Source organism: Teleopsis dalmanni, chromosome 2 (genome assembly GCF_002237135.1).
Source record: "Teleopsis dalmanni isolate 2A chromosome 2, ASM223713v2, whole genome shotgun sequence".
In the NCBI taxonomy this organism is placed as follows: Eukaryota; Metazoa; Arthropoda; class Insecta; order Diptera; family Diopsidae; genus Teleopsis; species Teleopsis dalmanni.
The window spans coordinates 26,737,126-26,763,529 of NC_051847.1; the positions used below are offsets into that span (position 1 = coordinate 26,737,126).

The window sequence follows — 26,404 nt, forward strand, 5'->3', positions numbered from 1 at the left end:
GAGTGACCCGCCTATTAATTTTTAAGTTTTTTTCAATTTTATAAAATTTTAGAAAAAATTGAGATTTCGCGACAATTGAACTCGCCTCATTAAACCCCTATCACTTTCTTACTACTTATTGAAAAATAATCAAATTCTATAATTTTTTAAAGATTAAGATATTGTTGTTTGTATTCAAAAAATTTTTCAATTTTAATAACCAGTAAAATGTTATAAGTGAACACGTGCAAAAAGTCGACCAGTTTTTGAGGGCTTTCATAAATTCTATCTACTATAACTAAAAATGTGTCTGAGTTTTTCCATAAAATTATACTTCGCACTCTATATTTTTTACTTATTTCAAATCAAATTATTGAAAACATATAAAAATATGATGTTTCATACACTTCATATATTTTAACAAAAAATCCGCTAAGTTATAATATAACAACAATTATTTTTTCATAAATATTTAATTTATTTATATTTAAAAATTTTGACAAAAAATAATCTGCTATAACTGAATTATTAGAATTAATAAAATTGTCTTTAAAATCATTAAAATATCTTCAATTTAGAGTTAAAAATCCCAAACACTTTTTGCCTAAGTCAATATAACCAAAGGACTCAAGATTAATCATAAATACGATCATAATACAACAATAAATACAATTGAAGTCTTACATAAAAAATTTTTTATTATTTTGATTTTATAGTAATTTCATAAAATTTCAAAATTTCTATATATCTAGTGTGTATATATAATATTAATATTCAACTGAAATATGCGATTAATATACACTAAAACCCATTCACGTATAAAAGAGCAAAGATACTACATTTTATCTTTTATATTTTTTTTTTAATTAAATATAAGTAAAATGAGTGAAGAGTGAATTTTATGTTTTATGCCTCAACCTATTTCAACTTCCGGCTATTAAAATTTTGTACATTTTTTCCTAATGGTTATTTCGGATATTAAAAACTTGAGCAGCTGCTAAAAGTGATTTCCTTTTTTCGTCCTTACATCGACGGCCCACGTCTTAGCTCGCTTTTACCAATTAACTGAAAGATATCAAGCCATAAATTCGTTAAAGAAGATATTGTACAACCCATTTACTATGTTAAAGTGTTAAAGGAAATGGTTCCAACACTTTCGTAGAGAACGCAAGTCCTTGCGAAAGCGAAAAGCGATTTAAAATGCACAATACACACAAACATAAATGCGAATTTATATTTATTAATAAACTTCAGTTGGAAAGGAAACAGAAAACGATTATTATGTTCAGCGAAAACCAAAGACATTTGTGAAAAGTTTTTATTGAACGACGACTACGACTACGACTACGGAATTGCTTATCTAAACTTTTATGTCCAAATGCGCGTAATTGAAAATTTCAGAAAATTAGTATATTTTATTAATGGCACTTTAAGGAGCTTTTGATTTCGAAGCAAAGCAGAAATAGACAAATTTATAGATGAAATTTCTTACTTTTCATATATATTATTTTAATTTTAGTTTTCGAATTAATTTTCACAAATTCAAGCTTTTTCACTTCCGATTTTTATTTATATTTTTTCGTCCTGTTTTATGGTTTATTTTGCATACCTAATCGCACATCCAAGGATCTAACATCAGCAAAAGCTGGTCACATTTTGTTGTTGGTGTGCTTATTCGGATTTGGGTTTGGATTTACTTTTCCTATTGCTGCTCTTCGTAGTACTTACTTCATTCCCAATTACGCCCTTTGCATACAATTTTTATGGGGTTTTATTGCAACGCGCACTAATAAGATTTTATTGCCAAAAGTCACGAAGCGTATACGTGTTTGTGTACAACTGGGGCAGATAATCAGTTCCTATCTCTGCCCTGGTGTTATCCTTCGCATTTGTTGTGGTTACTTGGTTTGTACTTTGGAATATTTGGTTTTTCATACAATACCGTTGCACTCTGTGTTATGTTTTTCCTCCTTAATTTTGACCAGTTCAGCTTGGCACCATCACCGCTCTAACCTTGTAAATGAATATTTATATTTTCGTTTCTTTTTGACCGAGTTTCGTATATAATTTCAAGATATTTTTTTCAGGTTGAAGTAATTTTAGTAAAAATACAATTATTTATTCTTCTTTTTTAAAACTCAATACCTTCTGCTTCACTCAAGTTTTGTTTTTAATGATATATTAAAAAACTTCACAGGATTTTTCTCAGATAAGTATTTTATAACATTTTTCTTAATAAGACATAGTAGAAGAATTTTAAGGTAACCATTTTCAAAAATCATGGAAGGAAGCATGGAAAATTCCTTTACACCTTTTAAACATTTTTAAAAGATGTAAAAACATAACAATCTCTGATAATATCTGATAGATACCATCTAGAGAAGTCAGGTGTATTTCACTAATTAGGTGTTCTGTTTGGCCTTAAAAACATTTTTGAGACAAAACATTAATTTAAAAGGTTCAAGCACAAAATATACAAATATAGCAATCTCTGACTATATCCCACAGATACCATCAGGTGAAGTGAGGTGTATTTTATTGATTAGGTGTAATGTTTCATCTTAAAAACATTTTTGAGATAACATATAAATTTATAAGGTAAAAGCACAAATAACAAAAATATAGCAATCTCTGATCATATCCCAGAGGTATCCCAGTCAGATATATTTTACTAATAAGTGTTTTGTTTCTTCTTACTTAAATTTAGGGATGGATCTCTGACAGAATTCACTTATATTCGTTTTATGTATGTACAAAGAAGTATATAGTCCTTATTCAAAACTAACTCTCATCCATTCAACCAATTTATTTTCTCTAAAAATAGTATAAGGCGTAAGCTTCCAATAGTCCAATAGAGAAAGAGTTTTGAAAGATTTTCTTTTATAATGCTATACTTATGCTTAGACTTATCAAACCTCTTCAGCATATTTTTAAATGGATTTTGTATGAATTTAGTAAGCCACATATTGTTGCTTATTTGTACGGTTAAGTATAATAATTTAAAAATAGAATAATTTGGGTATGAACCTTCCGACAATTCGGCCCGAATTGATGCTTTAAAGATCATTAAAAGAAGTAATTAGTATTATTTTCTTGTCAATGATAAATGAAAGATATTGACGTCATGCGTTTCTTCCGCGTTAACTTGATCTTTACATAACAAAAGTAGATCTTAGGAATCGTTTTTTAGGGACAGTGTGCATTCTGCGAAGCCTACTGCAGTTCCTTCTGATCACTAGTGTATAGGAATCCATGCATAGAAACTCAAGCGCATTCCTTTTAATACTCAATATGGTTGTTGTGAAAACTTACAGTAAAAATAAACTATTTTTTTCCCTATGATTGCCTAGTTTTACTTACAGCAGAAATAAATTTTCCGGCAAATACTTTTTGGCAATTTTTTAAAATTTTTATCGATCAGATTTGTCTTTAATTTATTAAATGTCCTATTTTCAGCGAATTGGATTTAGTTTTTATCATGTATTATAATTACTTGTAAGAAATGCAGTAGTAGAGAGAAATTGGTTTTTAGAAGCAGTAGAAAGACATACACTGACCACTCACAGTAACCAACCAATCACCTAGAAATGTGGTTGGAAACAACTAAATTACTGTTCCAAAGCCGAAAACTAGAATACTTTGGAAATTGTTATGACATTCAAAAACGTACAGTCTGGTTTAATTAATTATAGAAGGTAGAATTCGAGCAAGGTGTGATCTTAAGAAAGAAAATATATTCCGGATTAAGAATTCAAAACAATGGTTTGGTAACAGAGAAACGGAAATTCTAGAGATGATGAAATGGCGAAAAAAACGATAGGACCTATATTACATATTTGGTATTCTTAATTAGTATTCCCTACGTAACATCATCATGTTATAACTAAAGTATTTCACACTGCGTAATTCGGCAGCAATACATTTAAAATTTTATTTTTTCATATAAATTAATGAAAATAATGAACTGCAATTAACAAAAGAATTATTTTTTACTGGATATTATCATATTTTCTGAACATTGCCTGCATGCATTCACTAATATTTCAACAAAATCTCGAACAAAGCCAGACACGCTAAAGCTCATGTGCCACAGGTTGGTTGTATGTTTTCTTCGAGACTCCATAAATGCACATGCAGAAAACATGAAAAAGGAAATATGGATTGTTTAAGACCAAGCAAAACACATTTAAACCGATTTAAAATGATATAGAAAAATATCATTTGCGCCAAGTTATTCAAGTGTGCTCCCGGCACAGAGTAGCATTAAAGCTTAGCAGTCTACGCGTCTGCCATTTCATGCCACGGAATAAGATGTTCTCGATTGTTCGAGCTCACGACTACAATACACCTTGGACCATAGAAACACATTGCCAATAAAATGTGAATGTTACCTGCACGAGACATTTCAAAACGAAACTAATAATGTGCCATAAAATACCCATACGGATCCATACGGCGACAAATTGAAATTCCAAGGTGCAAGCAACAACGCAGACAGGAAAGTAGTTGCAAGCGTACTCGTATGTGAAAAATTGCTGCTATTTAGAGGAGTATAAAATAAAATGAAGATATTTATACCGACATTTACAAGTGATGGAAAAATATTGGTAAACCATTAAACAGAAAATACAATTTAAGTATTATATTTCAAGTACATCGTCCGAATATGTACACAAAACTTGTTAGTACAAATACCTTATATACATACCATCCATTAATTATACACACATTTATAAAATTTCTAAGAAAATTTAATTAATAAAATTTATAATAAATGGAATTAAGTAATATTTCCTCATTATTTTTAATAAAAAATTTTCTACTTTTTAATATTCATTAAGCAGTCAAATAAAGTAATTCACATTTAAACCAAAAATATATTATATTTGCAGACTTCTTACGAAAATAAAGATAACAACAATGAAAATGTATTACTTTTCCCGTTAGTCCTTTTAAATTAAGAAAAACAACTGAAGGTGTCACCAAAGGATTTTTCATGTTCATGTCAGGTTCACAAAAGGGTGTTGCAAGGTTTATGACTTACTTACTATGGTAAGAGCATTAAGACCTGAACTAAAATCCATAGAAAGCCATTGTTGTTTTTGTGTCGGTAATGTCGGAATAAATACATAGAAGCAGACGTGCAATGAAGTGAAAACAGTTACAAAAATAAAAAGCACTTAAAGCAACGAAATTATTTAAGAAAAATAAAAGAAAAATGATATGGACGGCTTATAACTCCGTGCAAACTGCTAATGTGTTATTGAGCGGAAGTAATTTCTAGTTTGTAGGTTAGCCCATACACCACCTATGGTGCAATTATTGCAAAAAAGAAAATATTAAAAAAAAAAAAAAATCAATGGACATGAAGCTATTATTTTACTAAACTTGTAGCAGTTTTTCTTTTTATATATAAATGACTAGCAACAATATTGCACGGCAAACTTAAATCCTCACCTCCATTTTTAGGTATTCTGCATTTTAACTTTTGGCATATTTTTTCTACTCATATGTATTTGAAAAATATAAAAAATCGTGTATATAATGCATCCCACGTATATAAATAGAATCTATTCTAAAATCTAATATAACATTGATATATACTAAGCACTTATTGGGATAGGATTATAAACATAGATTTATATAGGATTGTATTTCTTAAATAATAAAAGAATATTGAAATATAACATGTGATACACATTGGTTACTATAGTGCACACATAAGAAGTTATAGTAGCGAAATGAAGATGACCTTTATGTTAAATTTGTGAAACCATTACAAAAATTCTAGTCATTTGTTTTAGTAAATGACCTCCACAAAACCTCAAAACAACAGATTTACAATACTGTTAAACTTATTACATCAGTGGCATACCATAACCTCGATTTTCTCCACAGATTCCAACCAATATAATCGCATCTTGTCGTCAACAAGTTCTTCATCTAATTACTTTGTTCGCTTTGAACGGTGACAAATATGATTGCTACCGTAGTCCTATCCGTAATCTCTGAAAACAGCAATCTAGTGCTGTCGCTAAACCATTATCTTGAAGTTTTAGATTGCAATTCTGTCTTATACAGTTTAATAAAGCAGGCTCTATATTTCTGTATGCTATAAAGTATGGTTAAATTTGTTTAGTGTTTGTATTTACCATCTCCAGTACTTACTTATATCTTTTTTATTATATCTTTTCCGATATCATAAAGTATGCCCAATATATACTAGTTTCTTTCATTTTGGAATCTACAGTATTAACTTTTCTTTTTTACCAAACCGCTATCTTAGATTCCTAAGCCAGGATATATCTCGTTTCTCAAGACCGCGTCTTCTTCTAATTCTTTCTTTCATAATTGGAACATATCTTTCTGAATACCAAAATATATAACTAAAGTATTTTAGTTTTCTACATTTTAACGTCCCCAATATTTTACTCTTTTACTAAAGTATCGTCACGGAATATGTTTTATTTCTAAAGATCTCACCTTCCTTTAATTCTACCCTCCATAATCAATAAAAGCAGACTTTACGTTTCTGAATATCATAAAAATTATCAAAGTATTCTAGTTTTTGGCTATTAATCATTTTCAATATTTCTGTTTCTCTTCTAACTAAACATTTTTGTAGATTCTTAACCTGTAATTGTGTTTATTTCCCAAGACATCCATTATATTTTACATAATCCATTAAAACAGACTGTACCTTTCGAGGTGTCATAAAAAATTTCACCATCTCTAGTATTTCCATTTCTCTGTTACCAAACCGTTGTCGCGAACTATTAATCTGCAATATCTTTCCTTTCTTAAGATCTCACCTTCTTCCAATTCCACCTTCTATAATCCATTAACCTAGCCTATACGTTACTAAATGTCACAAAAATTCCCAAAATATTCTAGTTTTTGGCTATTAACCATTCTCAATGTGTTTGTTTCTCTTCTGCTTAAACATTTTCGTAGATTCTTCAACCGTAATTGTTGAAGACATCCCTTCTGTCTTACATATTCAATTAAAGCTGACTGTATCTTTCTAGATACCATTAAATATGCCCAAAGTATTTCAGTTTTTTCTACTTTAACATCTTCAGTATTTCTGTGTTCTTTTTGATGTCAACACTTTCTAAAAAATTCTATTTTACACTTAAGGCGAAGTTAAGCGATAAATTAATATTCTTTTATGTACAAAGAAAAATAAGGACTTTAAAAAGTTTTATAAGGATACATAATAAAACAAAATTTTATTGACCGTTTTAGTTATAAAAGAATTATTAGATTGTCGAAATTTTGCAGCTTTGATAATAAATTTTATTTAAAGACTGCCATATTTATGGAATTATTTAGGTCGACCAACGCTAATATATGGTTCGCTTAATCAATCAAGATAGGTATATAGATATTTTCTTCTATGCGTTTATTTTCTCTTTGTGTGGCCTACATATTTTCCTTAAGTTTTATGAGTTTATTCCATTCATAAACATGGATTGATGTCTCACCTCTGTATCTCTGTATTTATTTAATATTTATTTAGTTTGTATTATTATTGATACAACCATCAGAATGTACTTTAAATAATTTATTTTAAATTTTAAAATAGCAAAAAATACTTGTTAGTTTTATTCTATATACAGAATATGTAGTGTAGGTATGTCCTTAAAAACTTCTCTGAGTTCTTATTTAAACTTATAAATATTAATATTACTCTTTTTTCTGTACTTCTGTATATTTCTATTTTTTAAATATTAAGTAGAGTAAAATTTGAACTGTTTTATGGCTGAATGCAATATGCTTCAGCGATTATACGACTGGGTTAATAGGACAGCACACATTTTCAATAGAATTTGCCTATCTACCTTAAGGGACTAAATTATGTGCAGCTTTTTCATACTTGTACACGAATCTACTTTGCATGCAAATTCAATTTTTATCCTTTTTCAAAAGAATTTTCATCTTGCCTCATTTTTCCATTTTTCCATTTTCCACGTAAATAATGTAATAAGAAGAGCTTAAGAACAGAAAATCTTTCATACAACATTTTACTCGTACTCAGTCAGGCACGACTGAGCATATTTCTTTTCATGTGAGAAATGGCGACAATATACGACATCTCTACACAAAAAGTCAACTACAGAAACTAAGTTTACCTTTATGCAAATTGTTGCATATGCCTTTTATGTTGTGCCACAAGTGCTACAACTACAAACATTGGGTTAACAGCAAACACATTCCAGTTTGAAAGGATTCAAAGGCGAAAGAACTGGCGCCAGCGTATTCAGCACACGGCTATAACGCTGTAGCTGATATGTAACAAATGTCCTTGCACTAATAAAAACGTGTAATTACACATATTTTCTTTGAGAATTTCTCATGCTGAAGTGATTTTGTGCAATACAATAGAAAAATAAATCAACTCTGCTAAAAATGGCTAACATACCAAACACAACTAGAAGCAATAACTAGAAGAGATTTTCAATTCTTGCTATGTGTGTTAGGAGGAAGAAAGCATAAATCAAGTAAGAAAATTGAATTTCACTAAAAAAATAACACAATTTCAGTATTCAGTAAAATTGGCAAAAAATATACTTTGAGGTCAAATTAAATAAAATATATATATTTGATATTTTACGAGCATAACTAGCCAACAGAAATAGAAAGGCAGCGTACGAGTAGTTGAGAGCAAAACAAAATTAAGTCAACAGCAAAATTGGCACAAATTTTCCCCAACGAAGGATATTTGGGTTTCTGGAAATGTTTTGCTAATTTTTTGCTTCATCACTGAAATTTAATTTTATATCATATTAAAGAATTTCAAATAAACTGCACTGCACTGCACTGCACTGCACTACACTGCACTGCACTGACAATGACAGCAAGCAGAGATTGTGGAATCTTTTTCATCAGAAACGCAACCCAATGAAATGCACGCAATGCCTCAACTCCAAGCATAAACAATTTGTTGCTGTCTGTTATATGCCAAAAAAACAAAAAAAAAAAATCGTTAAAGCATTTCTTGTGGTCGCTTGCGGTTTCTGCCATTAAAGGATTCCTGACTGGAGTTTCAAAGGAAAATGAAGATATCCAAAATAATGACGACGGCAACCACAAAGAGCAGATATAACGAACCGCAGATGCAAACATGTGTGTGCGGTTGCATTTGTGTACATTTTATATAACACTTTTGCTTTTGAGGAATATAATTTAGTCAAAAGTTTTCAAAGATATGATATACTCATGCATTATCCAGTAAAAACAACAAAAATATCAAGTACGGAGCAATTTACCATTCAAGCAAAAATGTTGAAAAAAAAAAAGAATTTGAACAATGCTTAAAAATGAAAAGTATTCAAATAGTTGAAGCATCAAATCGGTTTTCATTTGCAGTTTAATTGAAAAATGTTTCAGATACATTGGGGATTTTCACATCAATAACGAACGCATGAATAATTCCAAATCGAAATTTATGATTTCAAAAGAGAAAATCTTTCATTGGCCTTTTATCGACTTATACACTTTAAAGTTTTCCGTGCTTAAGGTATGTGAAGTCATATTGCTATATTTGAGGAAACACCTTAATAGTTGTCTTTATGAAGTTCAAATTATTTTCAATTAGTCTTCATATGTAAGTACATAATCCTAGGCAACTTTACAGATTATCACACTTTTTAATTGCAAAGCTTTATGAAGTTTTAATTTATGTAAAAACTCTAATTGATATCATTTTTATGGGAAACGATTAAACATTTTGTGGTTTCGAAAGTGAGCATAATTAGATTATAAAATCTAAGTTATTTACAATTTAGTCTTCATGTTATAGCTCATTACTTAAATTAGTATCACAGGTAATTACCAAAATTCCTATTTTGAGGTTAAGTAATAGATTGATTAATACCGCGTAGATTTTCACTTGCGACACTCCAACAAATATGAAGTCTGTTATCACGTGATCCAGATGACCGTACCTTTGATTGAACTAGATTATGGATTGGTTCTATAAAGAAATGACGTGGTGCCCATGGCTAACACCGAAAGTTACGCAGGAATAGTGTTAGCACATATGCTTTCCGTTAATGTGGAGATACTGTGAAAAGAACAAGAGAGGTTCTGATGTGCTGCAATCTACAACAAGAAGGAAGCTATATCCAAATACATAACTTCAATTGATACAGGCAGAATTCTTTCCAATTAAGCGTTTATCGCGTTAATTTTTTATGTATGTTGAGTATACCGTTGTGCTGAGCCTTAAGGCAGATAACCACGTTAAATAACTAGGACTTATGTAGCGATCAGATAGTCGGTTTGTATTATATCTCATAATATTTTGATCAGTGACTTTTAAGGAGAAAGTTTTCTTTCTATAATTACTTTTTTATTTACACTGCACCAGATATGATGAGTTTACTCTTTTACTCTTTGATAGCTTGAAGGTTTCTGCAGAGTCCCACCCATCTTACTGACTAATTTATGTATTTCTCATAAACATCATAATTATTCGATGACTGATCTAAAATCTGCGTACCGCCACATGCGATTAGTGATTACTCTGAGATTAGATAGTGCCTGTCGGTTTTCGCATATATAGGAGGTATTCTAAGGTGTCTTAGCATGTCATTCATGCGGATGTACCATAGCACTATGAAGAGTCTTCGCAGAGTCTGACTTTGAGCAACTTGCAGGTTCTAGATAGTAGAGTCGGTAGTTTTGCTATACGCGACACACCCATAAAGCCAATATTATATACATATGAAATAATTATTACCATTAATTATTCCCACTTTTTACATACTATCTTATTATTTTTCTGTAGTCGTATTATCATTTATAATTTGTTTAATATTCCAAATGATTATAATATAATTTTAGTAAGTCATCTTTAAAGTCTCATCTTTAAAATTTTCTGTAAACTTAATGTTAGGATCACTTAATTCATTTTCATTAATTTTAAATCTTAATAGGGCAACACAAAAGAGACCTACCAGAAACCGTTTTGTGTACGTAAGGTCAACTTTGCTAAAGGCACGCACGTTCAGATATGAGCTGCTATAAAATTTATTAAAATGCATGCTGAAGTACTCGTTTTTTCTTTACTTTATTCTCGTACTAAATATAATTCCTATTTTATATGCTACGCCTATGTAAAGCCATAAAATTCATTCACATCCACACCAAAGGAATTAAGGAATGAAAAAATTTACTATACCATAGTATATACATATCCATATACACATATACATATATAAGGTATGTATAGTATATATATTCGAATATGCATATATATATTTATATATATTTGAGTACATGTGTATGCATATATAAAATAAATATGTAAACTAACTAACACCACTTAGTAAATTCCCTAAACGAAATGTTAAATGTTAGTAAAAGCATTGCTTTCTGTGTTAATTTATGCTGGCTTTTGTACATACAGATATCCTTCAAAGGATTCCCATAGCCTGCAAAATATGATTATCCTTTGTGCATGCCAAATACTGAAACACATTTCTAAAAAGCATTTCTAGTCAAAAACAAATAGCAAATGTTAACAATTTTTCATTTGGTATATTCATTCACTCACGCATCCTTTTCATTGCCAGTAATGTATATATATGGCAGTATTTCCGTTTGTATCTGTGCTGAGCATTAGCATGTATGTGTGTGTATTTTTTTTTGGCAAAAAGTCACATGCGTTCGTAATTAATTTACCAAATGTGAACTATGAAAAATACTGCGCCTTTTTGTAGTTCGTTATCGCGCCCTGCAGTATGCTACAGTTTTTTACTTCAACTTTAGCTCTTCATTTGCATTATTGTTATCAAATAGCGTAGGCGTGTATATAATTGAAATGAATACGTGTGAATATGTGAAATTAATGAAGATATTTCGTTTTCTGGATCAAATTAATTAAGCATAGTGGAAATGTTAAGTTTAACTTATAAACTAACACATTACAAACATACAACCGCACTTTGATTAACATACAGAAGCTTTTAAATAGTATAAAAAGAGGAATATGTTTTTCATATACTAAATGATAAAATATTAAGAATATTTAAAAAGATAAAAATTAAATAAATTATTTTTTATAATTGTTAAACATAAGCCTAAACACTAATAACCCTAAACTTCAAGAATAATGTTAAAAAAACATAAAAGTCAAGTACGGCTTCGGATCAATTGGTTAAGGCGCGTTGACTCTGAGCTGCAACTTTGGCAGGGCATGAGTTTCCGTCCTTGTACTTCGAGCCTCAAAAAACTTATTTACGAATAATTAAACGCAAAAATTATTTACAAGACCACTGATGATGAGTAATTGAAAATATTCGAAACAGCTGTATGGTCAGCTAAAAATTCATTTAAATAAAATAATGTAAAAAAGAATTTTTGTTGTTGTAGTTCACTACTTTTCGAAATTCTCTTTATATTTATTTAAAAAAATTATATATAAATAAATATCAAGCTTTCATTGTAATATTTGCATTTTGATTTTTTATATGAAAGTATTTAATCGTATTAAATATGTTACATATTTGGAATGAATGTGTGTTATTTAAATCAAAAATTAATTTCATATTTTTATTAATATTTCAAGCGAATGAAATATACTTTGAATTATAATGTTTCAAAGTACTGTATGCTTTTATAAAATCATCTAAAAAAACTTATTAGCAGAATTCAACAGTGCTCTTAGGACAGTGGATCATCTAAATGGTCACAGATACTATAAAAATAATTTAGACACTAATTCGCATTTGATTAAGCAAAGAAAAAAAGAATTATAAGCAAATTAGTGAGTGTTTCGTATTTTTAACTTAAGTTTTTATTTTTATAAAAAAAATTTTAATGTACATTTTTTCTTGCCGAGAAAGACGAGTTTTCTTGCGTCTTTATGACGAAAAAGACTATTTAAAAGTTAGGCGGATTGGAATAGCAAAGAAAAGACAAAGACAAAAATTTTAGTTAATTTATTATTTATTCACATTTCTTTTTAATTAGTTTATAGTCTGTATATAATTTGTTTGGACTGTATATAACTTATTTGGACTCGTACCTGTCAAATTAGAAGCGATGTCTAATCGTTTTTTCCTATGAGAGACGTTATTAAAGTATATATTTTTAAGTGTTATATTTCTATCTTCTTACAAAATTTTTAATGTTCTGTTCCTCAAAATTACAGATTTTTTCACATTCTTACAAATTAAATTTTGGTAAAATTTAGTAAATTCACAAAACCACTGTCAGTTATTTTTGTTGTTATTAAATAACAAGAAGATGTTATATAAAACCCTGAACCCGAAACTTCGTATTTATTTTCTGTTTATTGCTACAAATTTGGGAACAGAAACACACTTCAAAAGAGTCGTGTTATGTAAATGCTTTTAATATCCTTTCACGTTTTTTATGCCTCATTGAGCATCACATTTCAAAGGATACAATGTTTTTAGTGAAGGCAGTGAAAAATGGCAAAATTGAAATTTGGAATATATATCGATTTTATTTTATGAAAAATATCTATATTCTATTTTTCAAGTTTTATGGTAGTGTTAAAAAATGTTTAACATTTTCAACAACCAAAATATTTCCATAAAAGGTATCATATTTAAAAAATTTAAAAATAAATGTAATTTATTATTTACACAGAAATTTCGGTTTCTGTTAAATTTAACACTTTTAAAATTGACATTCAAATATTAAATTATAAAGTTACTGAACAATATAAAATTGTTGAGAAAGATAAATTTCAATCCAAATATTCAATGCAATTAAAATTAATTTTTTTTCATCAAATAAAGAAATATCACTTCTATGAAAAAGAAATTATTGCTAACCAATAGAGTCCTAATTGCAATATGCTCACATGACTATATCCATAAAGGCTTGTTCATGAAAACATGTATTAAATAAATTAAAAATATATATATAGATTATGTACATATAAAAAAACTTTTCAAAGAGCATTCATTTTTGTTTAAGAAATATTTAAAAAAATATAATAACTTTCACTCACCAAATTGAGCTTCCATTAGAAGACGGTAACTGGAATAGAATGAATACTATTATTAAATTCAAAGTAACCACAAATTTTGTTATAAAAGTTGGAGAATACATGATGAAGGTTTATGAGCTTTTTGCGGATTCATTACGGTGTATGAACACCGAAAACTTTTCCCCAAAGACAAGTTGTTGCTTCAAACATAAAAACTTTAAAAAGTATTAGAAAATGTATTAAAAGTATCTTTTTTAAACCTAATACGGATAAAAAATTTTATGTTAGTATAAGTGAAAACTATTTAGATAGTAACTTTAAATAGAAATAACATTATTTTACAAACAACAAATTTTAAAAAAAATCATAATACCACAAAGAATAATTGTTAAAACTAGTAGATTAGCAGACTTAAAATTTTCTGGAATAATAAAAAATACTACTACCAAAAATAAACCTTGAGTAACCTTGGTTTAGTTTCAGTAAAATTATTAAAATTTTATTTAAGATATTACAATTTGCTGTTTCATTACGAAACATAAATCTTCTTTATTTATTTATTTTATTTCGGAATATTTAACTTAATATTACTTAACATTCCTTGTACATAACATTAAGCACGACTTAATCAAAAACATAGAAAAATGTTTTCTATGTTTTTGACGTAAGTAACTTAAGCGAGTAATTCCCTGCAGGAATATGTTCATTACTTAACATATAAAACAATAAATTGCAGTAGACCCAATGCTCATATGAGCCAAATAGAGCAATAAAACTATTTTGTTGAACAAGACCAAAAATTTATCCAAAAATAATACGTCTCTGTCCAAATATAAATACATGAATACAATTTTAATTTATATTTCACATGTAAAACATAAAATACACTAGATCTATGTAATTATGGAAGCTTTACAGACATGAAGAATTGACATCAATTTATTGCCAAGTAAATACAAGGAAGGTGGCCGATTTGTAAGAGAATACTTAAACTATGAACAATACTCAACCATAATTAATTGATAGGAGAATTTCAGGAACTTATGAAGATCTTAAATTATCAAAACTTCTGCTCTGCGACCACAGAAAGAAACAAATATTTTCAAAAATGTCGATATCGGAATCAACACATCTTGCAATATCTTACTATTAGTAGACAAACACAACATTTTACCGTTTTATCAATAAAGATCAAAACACCCCACATCGAGGAGATCCTGATGTCAGACCGCGACAATTCACTTGAAAGGAATTCCCGCTTAAAAATCTATATTTTGGGTTACAGTAAGGACAGGTAATCATGAGATATATTCTTATAAGAATGTATATAAGATATACATCAGATATGAGATATATATATATAATATATTTTTCATACATATATAAGAAACGCCTCTCGTCCTTCTTTAGACAGCATCGTCATTCTTTTTTAAGCAGAAACTTTACTCTCTGATCTCGGACAGACCCATATTGTTGAGACTGCAGCGCAAATGATGATGTCAGTCAATTTTATAGTCAACAAACTTAGTTTTGTTCTATGTGAAAGGTTAGCTTTGTGTTTTTGTAATCAAAATGAATGAACCAGCTAATGCATGTTACGATTACTTGGATTGGCGATGTACTAGAGACCACTCTTTCTTTCACTCTTACTCTCACTTTTGCTTTCTCACTCTTACTCTCACTCTTACTCTCACTCTCACTCTCTCTCTCTCTTTCTATCTCTTTCTCTCTCTCTCTCTCTCTCTCTCTCTCTCTCTCTCTCTCTCTCTCTCTCTCTCTCTCTCTCTCTCTCTCTCTCTCTCGCTCTCGCTCTCGCTCTCGCTCTCTCTCACAGCTCTTACCAGTCTAACCAGTATCTAAACAAGATTCGATTAACATATACAATGAACAAAACCTAGTTTGCCATTTGATTTTCAGTATTATCGCAGAGGTATGCGCATCTTAATCGTTTGAAAAGATTAAACTGTCGCAAAAATATTCTAAAATAAGTTTTGTAATATATTTTGTATACCTATATATTAATATATATTTTGTAAAGACACATGTTTATTGAGATTGAATTTTTTAAAACTTTAAATTTAGTCTAAATTTTGATAAATTGTATTTAGCTTTATATTAAATATTATATGAGCACCGTTAAGACTTTTACAGTTCACTTCACTTCCATTTTTATGTTCAAAGATCTGCCGGAAGTAATTGGACACGTATTATTAATAATAAAATTTTCTAAAATTTCTTGATAAATAACTTTTCTTATAATTGAGCTATAAAAAAAAAAAATAAACTATAGCGGTAAATTTTGCATAATTTTGATATTAAATATTGTCATAAATTTTCATTTTAGTATGCCTGAAATAAAGAAAATAACTTTTGTTAAGTAATTTAATTTAAAAGAACTTTTACCAATTTTCCCACATAATTTGTGATGAAAAACTGAAATATGAAAACGGTAACCACTTTTTGGTTTCTACAGTTACCAGAAAGGCACCGTCTGTCGACTGACTCAATAGCCAACCTCTCTGAACCTCTATTTAACCATCAATAAAAAGTTGTGCTTGCTCTTTTAATTAACTTGAAAATTTGCTCAAAAGTCTTAAAAAGTTAAATATGCTTTATTTGCGTTATGCTTAAGTGAGTGCAATTTTTCTACTCCACTTAAACTTTTCGTTTGTATAAAATTAAGTCCTGGAAAAATGTACAAAGTCGGAAAATTGTGAAAACTGTGAAAATTGTGAAAATTGTGAAAATTGTAAAAACTGCAGAAACTACTTTCATATTTCAAAGTGAATATTTACAACAATATTAACATTTCTTTTAACAACTTAATAGTTTTAGAAATCGTCTTTAATAAAGCAGACGTTGTAAAGCATTTTCGTGCAACTTCTAAACTGAGACAAATACTTTTCGCTTCTTTACTTTTTATGCAAATCCTGAAACGAAATTAAATTGACTTGAAGTGCGTGCACAATGGCTAAAAACTTCAGAATCTTTTTTTGCACATTTTCTGCACTTTTTCTGCACTCAGGTTTTCTCCTTATAGAATTTACACACTTTTTCTAAAGATTTACTTTGTAAATTTTTGCATAATTCGTGTTTGCATTTCTTGTCTTTATAAAGTCAATTTATAAATTTATTTTTTTTTTTTTTGTCTTCCAAAATTATTTTACATTTCCTTTTTTTGAAACTGTAAAAAATTTTATTTGCATTGCATTCAACTGTCTGGCTATAATCATATACCATATTTGGATGTATGTAATTTTATATTCCTATCTACTATCTACTAGCAGAAGTTCACATTCCTAATAAAAAGCCATCTTCAATTCCTATGTACAGTACGTACAAAAGTTCTACATAGAGTTTTTGCGTTTTCTTTGATATTGTTATGTATTGCGATTGGGTATGTCGATATTCTTTATTCAATTTTTATTAGTGCGTTATATTGCATTTATTGAAATCGTACTTTCTCATATACCATATGAGAAATTTACAGTCACCAAATGGATAGATCTTTTTCTTCTATTTTTCGTTTGAATTTTGCCCCTTTGTATACTCTGCGAATGCTTGAAGCACAAGTGCTTATTTTATGTAATGCAATGCAAAAACTTTATCCCTACACTTTTCGGATAATAAGTAATATTATGTATCAGTTTCATTTTTTCACTACGAATGCTTCTTCTTGATTGTGAGCGCATTGCAAGGATTTTGAAATTTATTCAAGTTACAAGTAACTTGACAAAGTTTAACTTTTGCAACAAAATGGAAAAAATGCGTTTGCTTTCCTTGAAACTTCTCTTAAACAAGATAAAAAACAGTTGATAATTTGTGTTTATATATGAACAGACGGTAACTAAAGCAACCAAGATAGAAGCTATTATATTCTCCCTTTGTGAAAAGACTGATAAAAATTTCAATTTTTTAGTTGAAATTTATCATAATGAGATAAACTCCTGGGGTCTAAGTGAGCCAGGCTTTCTGCTAGAGAGATTGCAGGAATATGTATAAATAAAATATATTTAAAAATAATATTAAAATAAGAAATGGATTGAAAATTTTTTTGTCGGATATGTAGACAGGAGTCCTTTGAATATAAATTTATTCCGCCGTCATCCTTTTTAATAGCATTCAATCGTTCGCGAGAGTGAGCACTGAGAGAATCCAATACAACAAAATAAAATAGCGTCACTAGTTGATTAAATGGTTCTTACAAAAACTCAACCACTAAAAAATCAATTATATATGCTTAATATAAGCGCAATTATGCAGTCAATAACCACACCGTATATTCTGGTCGTATAAGTTAAGCTCTTCTCCAGAAACAATTTAAAAATTCATATTTAATTACCATTAATTAAAACTTAATTTAAACACAATTCTGTGAAGGAATTTGTTTAAAAAAATGTGCGCGTAAATGTCTCTGATTCATCTAGTTCCTATATACGAATGTGAGGTATTACCTACTAAATCATGTCAAATACACCAGCTTATACCATAAATGAGTAATCCAGATAATAGCGTATGACAAAGCTGTAGATCAAGTCTTTTAGCATGCTTCCCTAATATGCAGTGATCTGTCAGCACCGATACCATAAATTGAGTTGGTTTAGCTTTAGTTAAAGTAGGTGACTGGTATGAATAAAATAAAATTTGGGTCAAATGAGTCCTGTGATTTTACAAGAAGCTTCGTTTACCCTGGCTTTTCTTGACACAACCCTATGTATTTATTTTCATTCATTATTTCATCACGGCAAAGGATATGTCAATATTCTGGAAATGAATATCAAAAAACACAGTTTCAACCTTAGGAAATTAACTTGTTTTTCTATTATCCCAGATGTGTCTGTGTTGGGTCACCTATATAAATCGAAAAAATTGTATCCGATTGTATTGTTGAAAAGCTGTTAAAATATAAAAACATTTGTTTTCAATTAATTTCCCAAACGTTTATCACTTCGAATTATGCTTCGTTTAGAATCTTAATTTTTTTCAAAAAAACCAATAAAAGAAACCAACCACAGTGAACGCTCTCTTACACAAAGATCAGTAATTCTGTCTCGTAATGAGAGCTGTCAGCTTCAAAGAACGGTTACATTTATGAAATATTAAATCCTTGAATTGGTTACATTATCTGGTAGAGACATATCCATTTCTTGAGCTGCAGTTTAAAAAAACTTTGAGTGTATTTTTTTTATGATGATTAATTAATTAACTTCCGATTAACAGAACTGTGAATTTCAAAGAAAGGTATATTCATAAAATATAAAAATCATGATTTAGTTACATTTCCCGTTAGGAACTATGTCTATTTCTTGAGCTGCAGTTTAACAGAGCTTTAACTGTGTTTTTTTATGATAATTAATTAACGTACTTTTGATTTAAATTAAAATGTTTGCTCCATTTTAAAATTAATTTGATTGCAAAAATGTAGGCATGAAATAAAGTTTTGTTATTGTAACTTCTTTTAATAAAGTTTACAGTAGAATTTGATTTCCTGCAGATGCGAAAAATATTTATCAAAAGCTTAAATTGAAATCACTGACAAAACTTACTTAACTCACCGTTCAGACGAACATTGAACACACAGCACGGAATATGTGCAAAGTTGCATTTGCACAAATCAAATACCAACACAAATACAAGTCAAATTCACTTATTGCCACAAGGGCAGGGATAAACATTTAATTAAATACACAAAAAGGTAAATAAAAGCATAAAAGTCAACATTAGCCTGGCGGGAATGCAACAGTGAAATTGCCTCAGCACTACTACTACATTCTATTAGTTGAAAGTTAAACAAAACACAAGGATATACTTTGTAGCAAGTTCAGCCGTGTGCAACACAAGTGCCACAAATACAGAGTGCGAATGCAGACCCATACTCGTACATACAGCATTACATATAGTAGGACGAACATAAAGTCATCTCAGTAAGGTTAAAACTTTGTAGTTGTATATATGTATCAAGTGCAAAGGTGAGTCTGCTGATATTAAATTTTAAAGCATTTTTGGTTTATGCAATTGTTTCACAATAAAACCGAATTGGCTCTATTGTCCTTAATAAAAAAATTTTTTCTCGAATTGTATGCAATAATACGAAACCATGATTTTTAAAATTCAAACAAAAAATTTTATGAAAATGCAATCTTTCTTTAAATCAAAAAAGGAGTATCTATTGTACCTATTGTATCTAAATTCTTCCTGGAGTTGCAAAAGAGAGGTTCAATGTCAATATAAGCTACATAAATTCATATAAATTTTACTATCTCACCAACAAAAGAAATAATAAATATCCTTGCTTCGGTGGTGAGTTTGTTTAATCTCCTTGGACGGAAAATAAATGTTTACAATTGCACAATTCTATTGTGTATGTCGATATGTATAAGAAAATGTTACTTGATATGTGTTTAACCAATAAGGAGAACAGCATAAAGGACGACTTATAAAATATGTCACTGCAATAACAGACGGCAGCTCCAGATACACTGCACACAAGGATATTTGTCTCTGTAAACTTTTGTGTGGAAAATAAAACAAGTAAAAGTTAAACAGAAAATCTACTATAATTTGATAAAAGGCCTGTAATATTACTGAAAATGTTAGGAATTTTATTATCAAATATATAAATTATAACATTCAGCAGAAAAGATATATAAGATAATATATATATTAGATACAATATATAAGATAAGACATATTCAATTTATTTTTCACTTCACATTTTTATAAATTAAAAATAATTAAAAAAGTGAACTAGAACTACTCTAAAATATATTATAATTTAAATAGTACTATAAGGAAATTATACCTACTTAATTTCCAGTCATACATAGATTTCATTAATTTTTATTAAGAAATTCTTATAAAAAAATTGAAATTTAACAAATAAAAATAAAAATAAAAATATAATTAATTAATTAAATTCTTCTACAGCTGGTTTATGTTTTCGTTATAATATCAATACAGCAAGTTAATTTGTTAATAAAACTTTCACAGCAAACTAACAAAATTCCAGAAATATGTGCGAACATAAAAGTCTAGTACGGCTTTGGGTCAGTTGATTAAGCAGCGCTGACTCTAAGCTACAAATTTGGCAGAGCACGAGTGCAATTTCTATTATTTGCAGTCTCAAAAAAAGTATTCACCAATAATTAAATACAAGAATTATTTCCAACACCACTGCTGATGGGTATTTGGCAATGCTCGAAACAGCTGTATAGTCAGCCAAAAAATCAATTACACTAAAGTAATATAAAATTAATTTTTGTTGTTATATTTCACTACTGTTCGAAAGACTTCTTTAAGAAAAAATTTTGTGAATTAATTGTTTCCATCCGAAATTGCTGCAACTACTTTCGCTTAGTAATTATTTCATAATTTTAATTAATGATATTTATAATTATAATATTAATTATAAAATTATTTTTATAATTATTATTATTACTATTACTATTTTAAGAGAATTAGCACTGTGACCCAAAAATCCATTGTGTCTTTTTCATAGACTTAGAGTGCTTCTGCAAAACCAACGATAAATTGTAGTATTGAAACTACTTCTCCTAGTGTTGTTTTTTCAACCTATGTCAGATGATCAGCTACGTATTTCCTTCGTTTAGGCATCAGTACTGAGCAAACTCTCAGTACGTGTTTTGATGTCTCTTTCTTTCTGAATATTACTGTATTATTATCTTTCTTATTCGTGTACCTGGTCTTTACTGTGGTTCTAAATCACATTCTGTTTACCGCTGTTGTCGAGCCATTATTCTCTGTATGTCTGACATTATCAATTTCTTTATCAACGACTCCACGACAACCATGTTTTTAGTCTGGCGTTTGGTTAGTGACTGCCGTGTGGATTTCACCGCAATGCTTTTTTAGGCAAGCTTTTTAGAGACATTCTAGGCATATGATCAATCTACGACTTACTATGTCTTCTAGTTACAAAAGAAAATATCTTGTGCAAATTAGATTGAAAACTAAAAAAAGAAGAGTATTTGTGTAGTTAGTTTTAAAAATCAATTTGAAACCACAAAATGTATCTAATAAGGTTAAACTATTAGATACAATAAGGTTAAAATTATAATTAAAAATAAAAATAAAAAAAGTATTAATCTTTTAATAATTTTAGTTATAGAATTTAATTTTATTTAAAAATTGCACAAAGTTCTATGTGAAGATAAAATAAAATGATTCATATATAAAAAAGTAAAAATAAAAAAAAAATAAACAATAAAAATAAAAAACTCTGTAAAAAACTGTATAAAATTGTTTGTTTATATATTAAATAATTAAAAATAACGAATGCAGCCATAAAAGACAAATTATATAAATAAAACCAATTAAAAAATTTTTTATAAGCTATAGAAAAAATCCGAATTGTAGTAACAAATTAATTAACTTAGCCAATTACGAAGTTCAAAAAGGAGCAATTTTGTGAAATTTAATAAAAATGTTTTAAAATTGGTTTTCGAGAGCTAACAACTACTGCGTTTCATGTAGAAAATGCAATTAAAAATGAAAATTCGATATCCTGCGAGAACAGCAAAACGAATTTTACACAAACTAACAAATTGCTAAGATAGAACAATCTTTATTGCTAGATTGTATGCTAACACTGTACAGGATAACAATGGCAACATGTTGTAGGAGCCGAAATGCCAACATGTTCCTTACTAACTTTAAGGAAGCTCAAATAACGTAGTTAAAGGTAAATTCATTTGACTTTCTATTAAACACATAGTGACATTTACATTTCTTTAATCACACATGAACTATATTATCCTTTTAAGGATAATTGAATCTGATGCAAATTCGTTGTCTTTATGCTATTAATGGTATTCTCTGCTACTCCATCTATGCATGTATACTGTATAATTTCGTATCATTGCAAATTCAAATAGCATAAATGTTGAATTATTTCAGCTGCATATCTGCATTGTGTGCTAAACGCATATAAAAGATACACATATTAAGTCCTATGTACACTTCCCAATTGAACTTCATTACAAGATATTTTCTCTTGAGAAAGGTTGGCTAAGAGGTAGGCATCTTGGAATTGCTAGTATGTGCAAATTATATTATTTTCATCTTGTCTTGTGTCAAAATCAATTATTTTTCTTAATTTATTGTAAATATTGTATGTGAAATTAAAATATTTCAGTTTGTATGAAGTGTGGAACTCAGTTAGTTGAATGAGAGCCATATGACCAATGTAAGTCATTCACTAAAGTAGAAAATAAAAGCTATGTAAACAAGGAAAATCATTTATTAATAATATTTACTCTTAATCAATAAACATGTTAAGTTATCAATTTAAATGTATTTAATTATCGAAATTCAAGATTTATTAAGATATTGAAATTTATGTGACAAGGATTGTTGGAATTTCTTGTTGTGAATAAATTCACCAACGACTGCTGATATCAAAAAATATTGTACAAATTTCAAGTTAAATTTGAAATTTTTAATTAAAAATTGTATTTATTTGTTTTAAACACATAAAAGATATTAAAATTATGCTAGCTTTTTCTTTACTGAAGCTTTAATATAATCTGCACAGAATTTTATATTTACATTGAGGTCTCCTTGATATAAATATTGTGGCAACGCTAAATTAAAAGTGACACATAGTTTTTGACATACAGTATGAAACGAGTTAGTTATAGTTAAGCATTGTACGAGAAGAGTAAGAAATTGAAACGTGTTAAAAATAAAGGAAAAACTATTGCTTAAAATATCAGAAGTGGGATTACTCAACATTAATAAAATGTCTGACATCAAAAAAACTTCAGCTTTATACTTTAGTTGAATTAAAAGCTTGGTTGGAGGAGCTTGGATGTAAAACAAGTGGTAATAAAAACGAATTAATTCGCCGATTAATTCAAATACCTGAGGAACGCCGTGGTGTTTTTCTAGGAAAAACGACAAAAATATTAAATGATGTGACGCTTACGGAACATGTTGGCGCCAACGCCGATGCATGCGCAAGCAACAACAATAGTAACTCTGAAGAAGATGACAATCATATTCTTGAGGAACAACAAATTATACAAACACATAAAAAGAAGAATCAAATGAGTGAAATTGTAAGTCAGAAACAAATGATAACAGAACAAATGACAGCGAATATGAGTCGAATGAGTGTTATGAACACAAATATTGAGCGAGAAGAAAATAATAACAGTGTCTCTGCTGCACAAGTCAATTCGTTAAAGGAGAACGAAAATGAACTCTTGAAATGGGAGCTCAAACTGTTAAAACGAGAGCTGAACATAGAAAGACGAGAAAAAGAAATTTTAATGAGAGAAAATAAAACATTAAAAAAAGAAAGCCAACAGAATGAAAAAAAAGATTACGCGTTAAATAATAAAGTTAATTTTTCAACTATAAAAGAATTGCTGTCCGAATTTTCTGGAACTGGTGATAATTTTCAGCTTTGGGAAGCACAATTACAAAGTATCCGAACGGCTTATAATCTGGATGATAATAATACTAGAGCACTGATTTCTAACAAACTCAATGGAAAGGCGTTAAAGTGGCTACATACAAGAAACGATTTAATGACTGTACCAATTGAAACCCTAATAAACGATATGGGGAAACTGTTTGAAGACCGCTCAACTAAACTGCAGCTGAAACGTACATTTGAAGCCAGAAGGTGGCAAACAAATGAGACTTTTGAAGAATATTTTTACGATAAGACCATTCTCGCGGGTAAGTTGTGCATTGAAGAAACTGAGCTGCTGGAGTACATTGTGGAGGGGATTCCAGACTATGGTTTATGTTCACAAGCTAAATTACAATGTTTCCGTGACAAGTACCAACTGTTGGAAGCGTTCCACAAAATAAGTCTACCAAAACCAGCAACACCAAAACAATCATTGACTGTTCGCCAGAACACTTCGAATGAAAAATCAACATCAGCCGATTTTGTGGTTTCTGCATCGACTCGTTGCTATAATTGCAACTCTCTTGGGCATGTTGCAGCTGAATGCCGCAAACCAAAGCGGGAGCCGAGGGCGTGTTACGTTTGTGCGCAAATGGGACATCGAGCAGCTGACTGCTCAATGAGGAAAACGCAAGTTCATTATGCCGACGCTGTTGAGGGTGATAACGAATACGTAAGAAATATAAAATTTAGTTTTAATTATTCAAATATTGATCAGTCACTTTATTTAGAATCATTAATTGACACTGGTAGTCCAATCAGTTTTATACGCCAACAGTTCGTGCCACTTGTTAAGTTAATAAATCAAGAAAAATGTAAAATTTTAAATTTTTGTGGTATAAACAAAAGTCATTTACAAATACTTGGACAAATAGTATGCACAGTTTTATATGATAATAAAAAATAAATCTTAAATTATTCATAGTAGCTAATGAAACTATGAGTTACCCAGTTCTATTAGGAAGAGATTTTTTGAAGAAAGCTAAATTAAAATTAGTAATACAACATGATCCAACTGAACAGTTAATTAATTTTAATCAAAAGAATAAAGATTGTGATGAAAATACTATTAACGATTTAATGAATATTGAATACCATGAACCAATTCATGAGATTAGTGTTAATAATAGTGATGTTGACTACAATACTAGAAAGAAATTTAATATGTTGTATGAAGATTATGTAAACCGCAAACGTCCAGATGAACCTGAGATAAAGTGCGAAATGAAATTAATTTTAAATGATGATAAACCCTTCCAATACCATCCACGTAGGCTATCATATCACGAAAAGCAACAAGTAGAGTTAATTATTGACGAGTTAATGAGAAAAAAAGTTGTGAGGCCTAGTAATTCAGAGTATGCATCTCCTATTGTTCTGATTAAAAAGAAAACAGGTGATACCCGATTATGCGTAGATTTCAGAACTTTGAACAAAGTCACATTGAAAGATAACTATCCACTACCATTAATCGACGATTTACTTGATCGACTGGCGGGTAAAACTTTATTTTCATTGTTAGATTTAAAGAGTGCTTTTTATCACGTGCACATGAGTGAGGATTCTATTAAATATACTGCTTTCGTAACTCCATTAGGACAGTTTGAATTTTTAAAAATGCCTTTCGGGTTAAGAAATGCACCTTCGGTTTTCCAACGTTTTGTGAACCAAGTTTTTGACGATTTGATCAGATCAGGAAAAATAGCGATATATTTAGATGATATAATGATCGCCACGAAATCTGCTGACGAACATTTACAAATTTTGACAGAAGTGTTCGACAGACTAGTAAATAATAAATTAGAGCTGCGTTTAGATAAGTGTAGATTCATGGAATCAAAAATAAACTATCTAGGCTATATAATTTCTAAAGAAGGGATACAACCTGACGGGAAGAATATAGAATCAGTTGTTAATTTTCCAGTGCCGCATAACGCTAAAACAGTTCATAGTTTTCTTGGATTGTGTTCATATTTTAGAAGATTTATTCAACAGTTTTCATTATTGGCACA

The 26,404-nt window shown here is 29.3% G+C and overlaps 1 protein-coding gene across 1 annotated transcript; it reads left to right on the top strand.

The window, feature by feature from the left end:
- The first annotated feature begins 23,552 nt into the window (after positions 1-23,552).
- On the top strand, positions 23,553-25,215 carry LOC119682791. The gene is made up of 2 exons (XM_038096303.1): positions 23,553-25,065; positions 25,124-25,215. Exons 1-2 carry the CDS (start codon positions 24,019-24,021, stop codon positions 25,130-25,132), a joined length of 1,056 nt encoding a protein of 351 aa, XP_037952231.1. The 5' UTR covers positions 23,553-24,018; the 3' UTR covers positions 25,133-25,215.
- Positions 25,216-26,404: the final 1,189 nt, after the last annotated feature.